The sequence below is a fragment of the Esox lucius genome, chromosome 13 (assembly GCF_011004845.1).
Source record: "Esox lucius isolate fEsoLuc1 chromosome 13, fEsoLuc1.pri, whole genome shotgun sequence".
In the NCBI taxonomy this organism is placed as follows: Eukaryota; Metazoa; Chordata; class Actinopteri; order Esociformes; family Esocidae; genus Esox; species Esox lucius.
The window spans coordinates 2,054,905-2,070,209 of record NC_047581.1 but is presented as its reverse complement, the minus strand read 5'-3'; the positions used below and the strand labels follow the sequence as shown (position 1 = coordinate 2,070,209).

The 15,305-nt window shown below is 41.2% G+C and overlaps 1 protein-coding gene across 8 annotated transcripts in view; it reads right to left on the bottom strand.

Annotated features, from left to right (window-relative positions):
• Positions 1-15,305, bottom strand: part of msh3 (mutS homolog 3 (E. coli)) — a 231,921-nt gene that overhangs the window by 156,695 nt on the left and 59,921 nt on the right. For all 8 annotated transcript variants that reach the window (XR_004576708.1, XM_034296469.1, XM_034296470.1 and 5 more), the window contains one exon: positions 13,778-13,944. Coding sequence is in view for 7 of the 8 variants with exons in the window: in XM_034296469.1 (XP_034152360.1) it covers positions 13,778-13,944 (167 nt within the window). In the remaining variant the exon portion in view is untranslated. The remainder of the gene's footprint in view (positions 1-13,777; positions 13,945-15,305) is intronic.

The window sequence follows — 15,305 nt, the reverse complement described above, 5'->3', positions numbered from 1 at the left end:
ATTTAGATTGATTGTTTTCTCTTTTTAAGCATCAAAATAAATCACTTTGAATTGCCCCATGTATGGATTATGCTATCCGAACAAACTTGCCTTGCCTTACACACTTGTTTGCTAATGTTAGGAAGCTACATACTCTTTTGAATACTGGCCATTGGGTCCCTCAGGCTTAAAACGTATTTTCGGAATGTTAAAAAAGGTCTCCAGCACCCCAGGAGTTATGAGGCTGGCAAGAACCGGATGATCAACCTCACATTTTTGATTGAGTTCAGATTTAGGGACTGGGTCATTTATGTTCTCCAGGAATGGCATCGGAAACGGAAATGCAATAGTTACAACTCATTGCAACAAAAGCATTCCATTTCTCTGCTGCTGTCTGATTCTAGCTTGGTCAATTCATCCTCTGTGTATTCTGGTTTAAACAAGTAGGCTCTATCCCCCGAAAAACTCTTCTTCCTGGTCATATTCAGAGTAAGACATGATACATATGCATTTTCCTTTCTCTCTCAAGAAAATGAAGTTTGACTGTCCTACGGTGAATATCAACAACGAAATAGGAAATTGGCTTTCTAGCTAGCAAATACTAACTTTTGTTTACAGTGATGTATAACAAGATCACATGAACATTCCAAATTCTTTGATGTCTTTCTATGTAAATTCAATGTACATTAGAATATTATTTTGTATGTACCATTCATAGGCATGTTACACTAATATCATATTATATATATTCCCCATTCTACACTCTTTAAAATTGCTGTTACATTATGTATATTTTTGATGTATTCTTGCTTTATATAATTCTTAATGCATAGATTTCATGTGCCTTATCACAAATATGTCTTTTTCAGAATTATATTGTGTTTTTTGGTGCATTGGATAAAACTTGAATCTTGAACTGTGAACTATACACTTCCTTGCGCGGATTAATGCAATTGTGAACAAAACTGACAGGTAAACACAAGAAGTATAATTTCATTTGAAAGGAGATTTATATCTTAAAAATAAAAACTTTATTTCGAGCAGTACAACATTGTCATGCGCTTTGAGGTAAACACCACTAGTCTTATCATGGAGTGTTTTAGAGTAGTTTTCCGCTTGCAATGCAGCTTTGCTATTGTGGTATGCACCGATTCCATTCATGAACTAGGACGATGCTAATAATGCTAATTACGGATTGGAAGAGAGATTAATAATGGATTTGGGTTTGAAAATAATGGATTTCTTGGTTCAAAATGACTACGTGCCTTCAGGAACAACTCAGGGTATGTGGACTTTCACAAAAATATGATTTTTGGACAAACAATTGGCAAGTCAAATTCAAGGTATTCAATTGCAATTTTCAGGGACCTCAGTTTGACAATTGCATAGTAGTTTTGTCTAAGATGGGAAAAAGAACATAGACACTGGACCGAGGAAGATGGGGAAAAAAGGCCAGAAACCCAAAGTAGCCTCTTTACTGTTGTCGTTGAGACTGGTGTTTTGGAGGTACTAATAAATGAAGCTGCCAGTACAATGTAGACAAAAATAGACACTACAATGTATTTGCCCTCTTGCTCAGTTGTGCACCAGGAACTCCCACTTCATCACTATCTATTCTGTTTAGAGGTTTGTTAGAGCCAAATTGCACTGTTTTAAGTTGTGAGAAAACTGTCTCAAACCAGTTTAGCAGTGTGAATGGGGCCATTATCATCAAGGAATATTGGAACAGCATGAGGGAAGTGTTTGCACCATAGGGTTCCCTTGGTATGGTAAAATGGTTTCGAATTCCTTGGTCGTTATAGGATGATGCAGAGCCATTATACAGTAGAACTCAATGACCCACAAAATGGCTTTCCATACCATTCCCACACCATTATGGATTCCCCGCCATGTTTAACATTTGCCTAAGGGGATCCTTTGACTTTTCTAAACATAAATCTGTCCGGATATAAGAAAAAGGGTGAAAGATGACTCATACAACATTTTACTTCTTTCCATTGCTCAGGAGTCCAGGTTTTGTGGTCCTTGAACTAAGTTAAGAATCTTTGTGCATTGGCCTTGAATATAAGGGGTTTCCAAATAGCAGACTTTCATTAAATTCCCGCTTTGTGAAGCTCATGACATGAGCTGAGACAGGGTCACGGAGGTGCTGATTAAATTCTGTAGTAATGTTTAAGGCTGGGCTTTTGGGGCGTTGATCAACTATCCTGTGAAGTTTGTGTCTAGTCCTGAACATCAGCACACAGTCACTTAACATTTTTATTTTTTTACTAATGACTAAATAAACAGTTAAATTAATACTGACGCTGTACCAACAGCAAGCTACTATGAATCGGTCTAGAACAGGTTGAGCTGGGACACACTGTATTTACTGCAATAATAGACCTGGTGCATCACAAAAATGGCCATCATCGGAGATCGGCAAATAGAAAACCACTGTTCAAAGAAATTTTGGAGACTGAGACCAATATGGGCTGAAATATGTGCCACCAGAAACTGAATTTGAATCATTCATATTTGAATTTGAATTGCTAAACTTGAATAATTGCATTGAAAAACTGAATTTGAATCACATAATTTGAAATTGTATTGTTTAATTTGAATAATTGCATTGAAAAACTGAATCTGAATTGTATAATTTGAAATTGAATTTATTCGTTTGGATCCGAAGTCCAATAAAATGTGATCCTCACTGAAAATTAAACTCTCTATATATCTTCACATTCACTTCTCACAATTCAGATTCAGTTCTCAAATTCAATTTCAAGTTACTTAGACAGACATCCGGGTAGTTGGAGGATGAAGGAAGAGCAATCGAGCGCAGATCGATAGATAGCGTTCATTGGCGCACAGGACTCCTCTTGGGCCAATCAGCACCTACATTTTGGAGCATAGTACATGAAACAAGGAAGAAGCTCTTGCCTTGCCAGTGGCCGGCCTTGACCCAGAACGCCCAGTCTGGCGTGACCACCATGGATTCGGCTGGGACAAATACGGTAATTACAATTTCACATATCTACGATCTTTTGTTTAAATGTTGTTAATGATATAGCTGTTTTTATAGAAACAGGGGAAATTAAATCTTTCTCTCGACGTTGCAAACACAGTAACTATTATCCCACGTTTTTATGGTAGCCTACTCTGGTAACATCTTTGCCTGGTGTTTATTATTTCTAAGCGTTTGCCTCTTCCTCTGGTGAAAATGTTGTTGCAAACGTAGCTAGTGCTAGCCGCCGCCAAGTAGACTGGTCATGTCTTCAGCATGATTATTTCCGATAACTACTCCTTGTGATTGTCATTGACACCGTCAGGGTACTGCTTACTGAGAGGGAGGGAGGGAGAGTAGTAAGCGTGTCTGTGTCGCTGTGTTTGGCAGGTGTTAGGATAATGTAAGGCCATAAACTTCCGGGCAATTACACCATAGCACTAGCCCTACTCATTTGAATTGAATGCATAGCTAATTCCGGTTGACTTGAACAAAAAATAGCACATTTACTCTTCGAAAGAAAGCTGGCTGTTCTCCGTATTTGCAGGGAAAATAAAAAGGGATGGTTTTTAAAACTAGCAATCCAGTAGTCCTTTCATTATTTTGTTGAGAGCATTATCTAGCTAGCGCTACAGTAAATATGGGCTAGTAGCTATAAAACCGTGCTTGCCACTATATAATAACATCATACTTGGTCAACTTAGTGTAAAAACAGTCATGTTTACATTAAATGTAATAGTGCATATGGTATTGTGGTCTATAAATATAGTGCCTGTTGTATTAATGTTGTTTTATATTGATATAGCTAGCCATTTACTTGAATAACTTTTTGCAATACATTTTCTTTGGAATATGGAAAACATCCCACTTTGTAATTTTTTATTTGGTAATTCAGTTTCCATGTAGATTTCATTATCATTGTAAGTACTTATGTATCTCTGTGCTGGTACAGGTAAACCAAATATTTAACATGATTGTTTGCTTTCTGTCTCTGAAAAGGTGAACATCCAGAGGCGGGTGACACAGTAGACTATCCAGGTCACCTGTCCCCCAGCACGTTTCTCCAGTGGCTCACAGGACAGGGCCACATTCCTGTCTTACCAGAGGAAAACTTCAGTCTTTGTGCAGTTCAATCACACCTATGACATCCTGTATGGTTCACATACAGTTTGCCACCCAACAGTCGCTGCATGTAGTAATACAATCCTCCTGCCTGTTAAGCACATGCAAACTTCTGAGTTCAAACAAGTGATGACAGAGGCCTTCCATCTAGGGCAGGCATTTCATCAGGTTTTAGTGAAATGTTGCAGTTTCAAATATGCATATACAGGTGCTGGTCATAAAATTTGATTATCATCAAAAAGTTATTTCAGTAATTCCATTCAAAAAGTGAAACTTGCATAATGTATGCATTCATTCCACACAGACTATATTTCAAGTGTTTATTTCTTTTAATTTTGATGATTATAACCGACAACTAATGAAAATCCCAAATTCAGTATCTCTGAAAATTAGAATATTATTTAAGACCAATACAAAAAATGATTTTTAGAAATGTTGGCCAACTGAAAAGTATGAACATGAAAAGTATGAGCATGTAAAGCACTCAATACTTAGTTGGGGCTCCTTTTGCCTGAATTACTGCAGCAATGCGGCGTGGCATGGCGTCGATCAGTCTGTGGCACTGCTCAGGTGTTATGAGAGCTCTGATAGTTGCTCTGATAGTGGCTTTCAGCTCTTCTGCTTTGTTGGGTCTGACATATCGCATCTTTCTCTTCACAATACCCCATAGATTTTCTATAGGGTTAAGGTCAGGCGAGTTTGCTGGCCAATTAAGAACAGGGATACCATGGTCCTTAAACCAGGTACTGGTAGCTTTGGCACTGTGTGCAGGTGCCAAGTCCTGTTGGAAAATGAAATCTGCATCTCCATAAAGTTGGTCAGCAGCAGGAAGCACGAGGTGCTCTAAAACTTCCTGGTAGATGGCTGCGTTGACCTTGGACCTCAGAAAACACAGTGGACCAACACCAGCAGATGACATGGCACCCCAAACCATCACGGACTGTGGAAACTTTACACTGGACTTCAAGCAACGTGGATTCTGTGCCTCTCCTCTCTTCCTCCAGACTCTGGGACCTTGATTTCCAAAGGAAATGCAAAATGTACTTTCATCAGAGAACATAAATTTGGACCACTCAGCAGCAGTCCAGTCCTTTTTGTCTTTAGCCCAGGCGAGATGCTTCTGACGCTGTGTCTTGTTAAAGAGTGGCTTGACACAAGGAATGCGACAGCTGAAACCCATGTCTTGCATACATCTGTGCGTGGTGGTTCTTGAAGCACTGACTCCAGCTGCAGTCCACTCTTTGTGAGTCTACCCCAAATTTTTGAATGGGTTTTGTTTCACAATCCTCTCCAGGGTGCGGTTATCCCTATTGCTTGTACACTTTTCTACCACGTCTTTTCCTTCCCTTCGCCTCTCTATTAATGTGCTTGGACACAGAGCTCTGTGAACAGCCAGCCTCTTTAGCAATGACCTTTTGTGTCTTGGCCTCTTTGTGCAAGGTGTCAATGGTTGTCTTTTGGACAGCTGTCAAGTCAGCAGTCTTCCCCATGATAGTCTAGTTCTGTAGGCTACACAGCAAGACCATCTAAAGGCCTTTGCAGGTATTTTGAGTTAATTAGCTGATTAGTGTGGCACCAGGTGTCTTCAATATTGAACCTTTTCACAATATTCAAATTTTCTGAGATACTGAATTTGGGGTTTTCATAAGTTGTCAGTTATAATCATCAAAATTAAAATAAATAAACACTTGAAATAGATCAGTCTGTGTGGAATGAATGTAAACATACAAGTTTCACTTTTTGAATGGAATTACTGAAATAAATCAACTTGTTTTGATTATATTCTAATTTTATGACCAGCACCTGTACATTCAGACTCAAATAGTAATAGATAAGATATTTGTGCAGTCTTTTATTTCATTTTATGTCAAATCCAGTTTGTATATGTTAACCCAATTCACTGTTCATGGGTGTATTAAATGACCCAGTGTGCATGGCTAATTGATTTGATATTTTAGAAAGTATAAATCATTGTTAGCCACATTGAATGTTACACTTCAAAAAGCATTTCCATATGTGCATCGCACCATTACAATGTTTGTCAGAGAAGATGTCCTTCACTATGTTCTTTCCCGCTTCCCTGTGGTTGTGTCAGCAAGACAGAAGTCCGATTTAAAAAAATTGCTGTGAATGGAAGGTGAACTATAAGGTGCCTGGATACATGGGGTCCTAGACTGGACTTAAGCAATCATGAATTATTAAAAGCCTTTAGTCCTCTGATTGGCACAGGCATGATTGTCAATGATGGTGAAGTAGGTACAATGCATGTGCAAGTGTGGTCAAATAAATGTATTTTCCAAAACTATTTGAATGAGAAAGGGGATCAATTGCAACGGGTAGATATTCAATGTCCTCTGTCTTCAATGGACATTCCATTTCTGGCATGGTAACACCTGTGTTGGCAGAGTTATGAGAGAGCCCTGAGCTCTCCCAATCAAAATCCTCAATTTGGATTCCCTAAAACCAACAGAAGATAGTATTAATGAATTGTTAACATATATCATCTAGTAATGCAACCCATTTCATCAGCTGGAGCTATTCTTTCACTGACATACTATGTATTAGATGACATTATTTCATACATTAATAGTAGGGTATTAATATCTATTGTGGAACTAATAATATTCCAAATAGGAGATGTGAGCTACAGAGAGGTAGCTGGTAACATAATCTAGAAGTGGTGAAGGTTGAAAGTAGTAGGTTTTCATTGCCAAGAAATGTAATTGCTTTATCATAAACAGATTAAATCATCACTGATTGCTATGGATTTCATGTCAAGTTAATATCAAATGTGATGGATGAGGAACCACCAAAATTACGGAATAGTAGCAAACCAATTATATTTGTTATGTGACTACAAGCCAACTAGTTATGAATGTAACAATATTGCCAGATATGTTTCCTATACCATGTTAACAGAAAAACTAATTTGTAACTGGTTGGATCATGCCCATAATCACTATAACGTTAAGTTTCACCTTGCTAAACATTGTGCAGATCACAGCATAAGTTGGTCAAAAATTAATCTCCAAAAGAACAGCTGGGTTGTTTTAAGTCACAGGTGGGACTGGCAAGTTAGCTAGCACGATGCCTTCTATTTCTAGATCTTACTAAGTTTACCGGTACTTATCTGAGCTAACGACATGATCACTGTCACTAGTTATAAAGAAATCATTGACTTTCACTTGGTGCTATTCACTGACAGTAAAAAAAAAAAAAAAAGGGGTTGTTATTGTACATACAGCTGTTTGTAGACTAGCTCCAGCGCTCCTAGCTGCGTTGCTAAAATAATAGCAGAAACAATGCTAACGTGCTAGTCATAAATATAGAACAATGGTGCTAGCTAGTCGTCTAATGTAATTGTAAACATGATTTGTGTATGCTCACGGACTAAACGAAACGTTTCTACAAAACAGCTATAACATTAACGACAGTTAAACAAAAGATCGTAGATATGTGAAATTGTAATTACCGTATTTGTCCCAGCCGAATCCATGGTGGTCACGCCAGACTGGGCGTTCTGGGTCAAGGCCGGCCACTGGCAAGGCAAGAGCTTCTTCCTTGTTTCATGTACTATGCTCCAAAATGTAGGTGCTGATTGGCCCAAGAGGAGTCCTGTGCGCCAATGAACGCTATCTCTCAATCTGCGCTCGATTGCTCTTCCTTCATCCTCCAACTACCCGGATGTCTGTCTCAGTAACTTGAAATTGAATTTGAGAACTGAATCTGAATTGTGAGAAGTGAATGTGAAGATATATAGAGAGTTTAATTTTCAGTGAGGATCACATTTTATTGGACTTCGGATCCAAACGAATAAATTCAATTTCAAATTATACAATTCAGATTCAGTTTTTCAATGCAATAATTCAAATTAAACAATACAATTTCAAATTATGTGATTCAAATTCAGTTTTTCAATGCAATTATTCAAATTTAGCAATTCAAATTCAAATATAAATGATTCAAATTCAGTTTCTGGTGGCACATATTTCAGCCCATAGACCAAGCTGAAAAATATTATTTGTTCTGATGACACCAAAATACAGCATTTGGCCTCCACGTTAAACACTATGTTTGGCATAAGCCTAACACTGCATATCATGAGAACACAATCCCTACCATCAAGCATGGCTAGATGGATGCCCCTTCCAATTTATCCAAATACACTCATGGCTGAAATTGCTGCTGAAGGAGCATCTATGAAATATAAAGTGGGTGAATAATTATGGAATCAATTATTGTCTGTTTTATATTTTTAACTAAGTTACCATTCCATCTTCTTCCGCTTATCCGGGGCCGGGTCGCGGGGGCAGCAGTCTAAGCAGGGATGCCCAGACTTCCCTCTCCCCAGACACTTCCTCCAGCTCTTCCGGGGGGACACCGAGGCGTTCCCAGGCCAGCCGGGAGACATAGTCCCTCCAGCGTGTCCTAGGTCTTCCCCGGGGTCTCCTCCCGGTGGGACGGGACCGGAACACCTTCCCAGGAAGGCGTTCTGGAGGCATCCGAAACAGATGCCCAAGCCACCTCAGCTGACCCCTCTCAATGTGGAGGAGCAGCGGCTCTACTCTGAGCTCCTCCCGGGTGACCGAGCTTCTCACCCTATCTCTAAGGGATCACCCAGCCACCCTGCGGAGAAAGCTCATTTTGGCCGCCTGTATCCGGGAACTTGTCCTTTCGGTTATGACCCAAAGCTCATGACCATAGGTGAGAGTAGGAACGTAGATTGACCGGTAAATCGAGAGCTTCGCCTTGCGGCTCAGCTCTTTCTTCACCACGACAGACCGATACATCAACCGCATTACTGCAGAAGCTGCACCGATCCCAATTAAGGCCGGGTGTCTCTGTAAAGCACTTTGTGACAACAGCTGTTGTAAAAAGCGCTTTATAAATAAATTTTGATTGATTGATTGATTGAATCTCCCGTTCCATCCTTCCCTCACTCGTGAACAGGATTTGGAGGTACTGATTTTCATCCCCACCGCTTCACACTCGGCTGCAAACCGTCCAATTGCATGCTGAAGGTCCTGGCTTAAAGGGGCCAACACGACAACATAATCCGCAAAGAGCAGAGACGAAATCGTGTGGTCCCCAAACCTGACACCCTCCGGCCCCTGGCTGCGCCTAGAAGTTCTGTCCATAAAGATTACGAACAGAACCGGTGACAAAGGGCAGCCCTGCCGGAGTCCAACATGCACAGGGAACAAGTCTGACTTACTGCCGGCAATGCGGACCAAGCTCCTGCTTCGGTCGTACAGGGACCTGACAGCCCTTAGCAAGGGACCCAGGACCCCATATTCCCTAACCACCCTCCACAGGATGCTGCGAGGGACACAGTCGAATGCCTTCTCCAAATCCACAAAACCGGGTGATGGACGAGTCCACCTCTGAGCCCTCATCCTATGCTTCCTCAATGGAAGACGTGACGGCGGGATTGAGGAGATCCTCGAAGTACTCCTTCCACCGCCCGACGACATCCCCAGTTGAGGTCAACAGCTGCCCACCTCTACTGTAAACAGCGTTGGTAGGGCACTGTTTCCCTCTCCTGAGGCGCCGGATGGTTTGCCAGAATCTCTTCGAGGCCAGCCGATAGTCCTTCTCCATGGCCTCACCGAACTCCTCCCAGGCCCGAGTTTTTGCCTCCACAACCACCCGGGCTGCAGTCCGCTTGGCCTGTCGGTACCCGTCAGCTGCCTCAGGAGTCCCACAAGCCAACCAGGCCTGATAGGACTCCTTCAGCTTGACGGCATCCCTTACTTCCGGTGTCCACCACCGGGTTCGGGGATTGCCGCCTCGACAGGCACCGGAGACCTTACGGCCACAGCTCCGAGCTGCCGCTTCGACAATGGCGGTGGAGAACATGGTCCACTTGGACTCAATATCTCGAGCCTCCCTCGGGATCCAGTCGAAGATCTGCCGGAGGTGGGAGTTAAAGAGCTCTGACAGGAGACTCGGCCAGACGTTCCCAGCAGACCCTTACAGTACGCTTGGGCCTGCAGAGTCTGTCCAGCTTCCTCCCCCGCCATCGGATCCAACTCACAACCAGGTGGTGATCAGTTGACAGCTCCGCCCCTCTCTTCACCCGAGTGTCCAAGACATACGGCCGCAGGTCAGATGAAACGACAACAAAGTCGATCATTGACCTGCGGCCTAGGGTGTCCTGGTGCCACGTGCACTGATGGACACCCTTATGCTTGAACATGGTGTTCGTTATGGACAAACTGTGACTAGCACAGAAGTCCAAGAACTGAACACCGCTCGGGTTCAGATCAGGGGGGCCGTTCCTCCCAATCACGCCCCTCCAGGTGTCACTGTCGTTGCCCACGTGGGCGTTGAAGTCCCCCAGTAGAACGATAGAGTCCCCAGTCGGAGCACTTTCCAGCACCCCTCCCAGAGACTCCAAGAAGGTTGGGTACTCTGCACTGCCGTTCGGCCCGTAGGCACAAACAACAGTGAGAGACCTATCCCCGACCCGTAGGCGCAGGGAAACGACCCTCTCGTTCACCGGGGTAAACTCCAACACATGGCGGCAGAGCTGGGGAGCTATATGCAAACCCACACCAGCCCGCCGCCTCTCACCATGGGCAACTCCAGAGTGGTGAAGAGTCCATCCTCTCTCAAGGAGTGTGGTTCCGGAGCCCAAGCCGTGCGTAGAGGTGATCCCGACTACCTCTAGTCGGAACCTCTCAATCTCACGCACGATCTCAGGCTCCTTCCCCGCCAGCGAGGTGACGTTCCACGTCCCTAGAGCTAGTTTCCGTGTCCAGGGATCGGGTTGTCTAGGCCCCTGCCTTTGACTGCAGCCCGATCCTCTCTGCACCGGCCCCTTATGGTCCCTCCTGTGGGTGGTGAGCCCACGGGAGGGCGGCCCCATGTCGCTCGTTCGGGCTGGGCCCGGCCGGGCCCCATGGGGAAAGGCCCGGCCACCAGGCGCTCGCGAACGAGCCCCAACCCCGGGCCTGGCTCCAGGGTGGGGCCCCGGCTGCGCCATGCCGGGCGAAGTCACAGTTTTATATTTTATATTTTTAACTAAGTTAATTTAGCAAATTCAGTTTGCCACTATATTTATTTTATTTTGTTTCTTTATATATGGTTGATATTGTGCTGATTCAATCATATTGAAAACATGTTTATTATACAGTGCAAATTAATTGAGAAAAGTATTACGTTTAAAGGTGCCTGAATGGCGAAAAGTAACTGCCTCTGTTAGTTGTTTCAATGCTAGACCACATTTCAAATACTGTTCACAGATTAGCAGACGGGTTCCACAAAGGGTGATGAAATTGTCCAACAACATTCGTGTTTTGGGGGTTTGTAATCGAACATGGTTGTCTTTAATCTTACGTATGCTCTACGCAGCCTGGTGTATGTACAACCCCATTTCCAAAAAAGTTGGAACACTGTAAAATGGAAAGAAAAACAGAATGCAATGATGTGCAAATCATTTAAACCATATATTCAATAGAAAATAGTACAAAGACAACATAATTAATGTTGTTTCCTGAAGAAAATATGCCCACTTGGAATTTGATTCCAGGAACGCGTTTCAAAAAAGTTGGAAAAGGTACACCAAAAGATAGGAAAAGTTGAGTAATGCAAAAAAATCTGGTTAATTTGCAACAGGTCCGTAAACATGATTGGGAATAAAAAGAGCATTCCAGAGAGGATGAGTCTTTCAGAAGTAAAGATGGAGAGGGGTTCAGCAATCTGTGAAAGACTATGCAACAATTTTAGAACAGCGTTTATCAAAGCAAAATTGCAAAGAGTTTGGGGATCTCATCATCTGCAGTACAGAAAATAATTAAAAGACTCAAAGTATCCAGAGAAATCTCTGTACGCAATGGACAAGGCTGAAACCCAATATTGTATGGCTGTGATCTTCAGGTCCTCAGGCGGCAATGCATTAGAAACAAAGACAATTCTGTAGGGGAATTCACTAAATGGGCTCAGGAATACTTCTGAAAACCATCGTCTGTGAACACTATGCATCCAGAAATGCTAAATAAAACTCTACCATGCAAAAAAGAAACCATATATAAAGAAGATCAAAAATGCTGCCGCCTTCTCGGGGCCCAAGCTCATTCAAAATGGACTGAGGCAAAGTGGAAAACTGACCTGAGATCTAACAAATCAAAATGTGAAATAGTTTTTGTAAGACAGTTACTTTAAAATACAAAGTGCAATGTGTAATGTAAAACCTTGTACAATTGAAATTGTTAAGGATCAATGTATTACCCTATTCTTATTCTATCCTTTATTCTGTAAATTAACTGTAATAAATGAACTGTTTTAGGCTAGGCCTGAAATTGCTTTAGACTGTTCATGGTTGCCACATATAGAAGACCTAGGTCAGCATGCCCTGTTCTTAGAAGTGAATAGGGCCACAACCAAGGCGCCAGGCCTCAACCCTATCTTATCAACGACCCTGTTCAGTTGGAGCCAAGTTAAAGCTGCCTGTGTCCCCTCTGTATTCATCCTTTTGTGTAGGACACTAGGGGTAGCTCAGATCAGGAGGTCTGGTAACTATGACCTAGAACTATGGTTGCCATGGCAGTATAGGGTTCTATCTTGTTTTCCTATTAGTATGACAACTCGTTTTGTATGTATTTCATAGCATTAGAGATAATATTCTGCCAGCTGACAAGGAGGAGTATAAAAAGCTAGAAGCCATTATATGTAATCAGAACAATTGTTATGACATTACTCTGTTGGCAAGACAAAAATAACAAAACTAAACATTAAGTGTCAATGAAAAAAATAGGACAAGCCTGAAATCTCATCTTTAGCCTGCTTCCGCCAGGCTAATGATGAGAGGAACCATCCGGCTTGTTATCAGCACACAAAAACCAGCATACATGACGGTATGGGGGTGTATTAGTGCACATTCAGGAACCATTCATGCGGAACAATATACACAGGTTTTGGAGCAACATAATCTACCATCCAGGCAACATCTTTTTCAGGGAAGGCTTTGCATATTCCAGCAACACAATGCCAAACCACATTCTGCATGTATTCCAACAGCATGGCTCTGTGGTAAAAGAGTCCAGGTGCTAAATGAAAACATTTGGCGCATTATGAAATAATAAATACGACAAACGAGACCGCGAGCAGATGCAGTCCTATATCTAGCAAGAATGGGAATACATTTCACATTCAGAACTACAGCAATTGGTCTAATCAGTTCCTAAACGCTTATAGAGTATTGTTAGAAGAAGAGGTGATGCAACACAATGGTAAACATGACCCTGCCCAAACATATTTGAAATGTGTTGCTGGCATCAAATTCCAAATGGGCATGTATTTTACCAAAAACAATAAAATTTCTCAGTTTCAACATTTGATATATTGTCTTGGTACTATTTTCAATTAAATATATGGATGAATGATTAGCACATCATTGCATTCTGTTTTTATTTGCATTTTACACAGCGTCCCAACTTTTTTGGAAACAGGGTTGTATATATACAAACCTGTGTGCATGTGAAAATGTATATACAACTCCAGAACAAATTAAGAGACCACTGCACCTTTTTCTTTCCTTTCCAAAAAATATGAAAAGGAAGGTTATTAGTTTTTTGGGTGAAGCGATCACCTTAACTGTTTTCAGAAACTACAAATGTTTGAGCACTGCATCAGTCTGAACACAGTGCTGAAGTCAGGTTTACAGTACAGTAATAAACTTGGGGTTACCTGGCAGTTGCTATGCTTTGCAGGAGTCTGTGTGAGGAGTCTGAAAGATCAGAAGCCACCAAGATTTCTACAGGATTGACCTTTAAGACACGACCCTCCAGCTCTGATCGCGACGAGTTGTCCACAAAACAATCAAACACCACATCACCTGTACTTGGTTGCACCGCCTAAAAAAAAACATACACATGCATTTTTGCTATTCATTCCATGTGATGATATTCTAGCGCTGAGAGCACAGTAATTTATTATTGACATAAATGCATGCAGGACGGAGAGGGGGGTGTATAATGTCACAAACCATTTCTTTAATGTAGAAGATGTAGAAAATGTGATGTAGTTACACTATACGTGATTTTCTTTTTTTGTATTGATGTGTTTTTGTATTATGTTTTCTGTTGACTTTACACAAATAAAAGTCAGTTACTTTACACAAATAAAAATACAGTGAAAATCCACAGCGCAATGTGTATTGTAAAACCTTGTACAAGTGAAATTGGCATCTGAATAGTATTCATTTTGAGATGACAAAAACAACAAAACTAAACTTTGAGTGTCAATGAAAAAAATAGGACAAGCCAGAAATGTGGATGCTTTGAGAATGCTAACACTGTTTCAAGGAATGAGCCAAAGCAATTGACAAGAACTGTGAAAACACACCACACTTCATTGCACAGCACACCTCTTTCTTGAGCATGATACATGAAGGAAGCAAATCAGTAGTGGAAAATATAATGCTTAAAGTGACTTTCAGAATCTTGTCAGGGGATGCTGACATCTTTCACAGATGTTATTTTGTTCCAATTGTTTACCAACGGTTAATTTCAAATGATCATGTTTGTTTGCAAATGACTTACTGTTACTGTAGTCATTTATGCTTTAACAAAGCTGTAACACTGGCAAGAATGTTCTTATGACAATGATGAGATAATGGATGTAGGATAAACAACTGAAAATAAACATTTATATTATTAAATTAGGGAACAAACGTATGTTATTATTGAGTAGACATTTGGAGGAAAATCCACACGCACTTAGGACAAAAAATAATTAGCTATTCAAAGTCAGCTCTTACAGCAAATATAAATCAATTTCATATATTTTGTGTAAAGGGGCCTAAATGGGGCTTTCAAAAAAGTACACGCTAAGATAACTTGACACAGAACATATGAAAAGAAAGACAATGAACATAACTATTCAAATAGAAAAACACCCAGCTTGTCCATATTGTACTGATCAGAGTTGATTTGTTCATAAAAAAATATTACATAAAATTACCATACCAGTGTGGAATCTGAGCATTAACAATTAAAATATGAATGTATGTTTCATTGGAAGTCAATGTGCCTAGATAAGGGGAACAACAGAAACCTTTGTTTAGATTGTCTCTCTGTGGGTTGCGCTCTACTAACCCCAGGAATGTTTTACATTGACCATTTGGCATGGGGGTTACTGTCTTGGAAACTTGATCTTTGCTATGTAGAAACGCCCTTAATGTATCATGATGTTTTTCATCCATAGCACTCTCCCA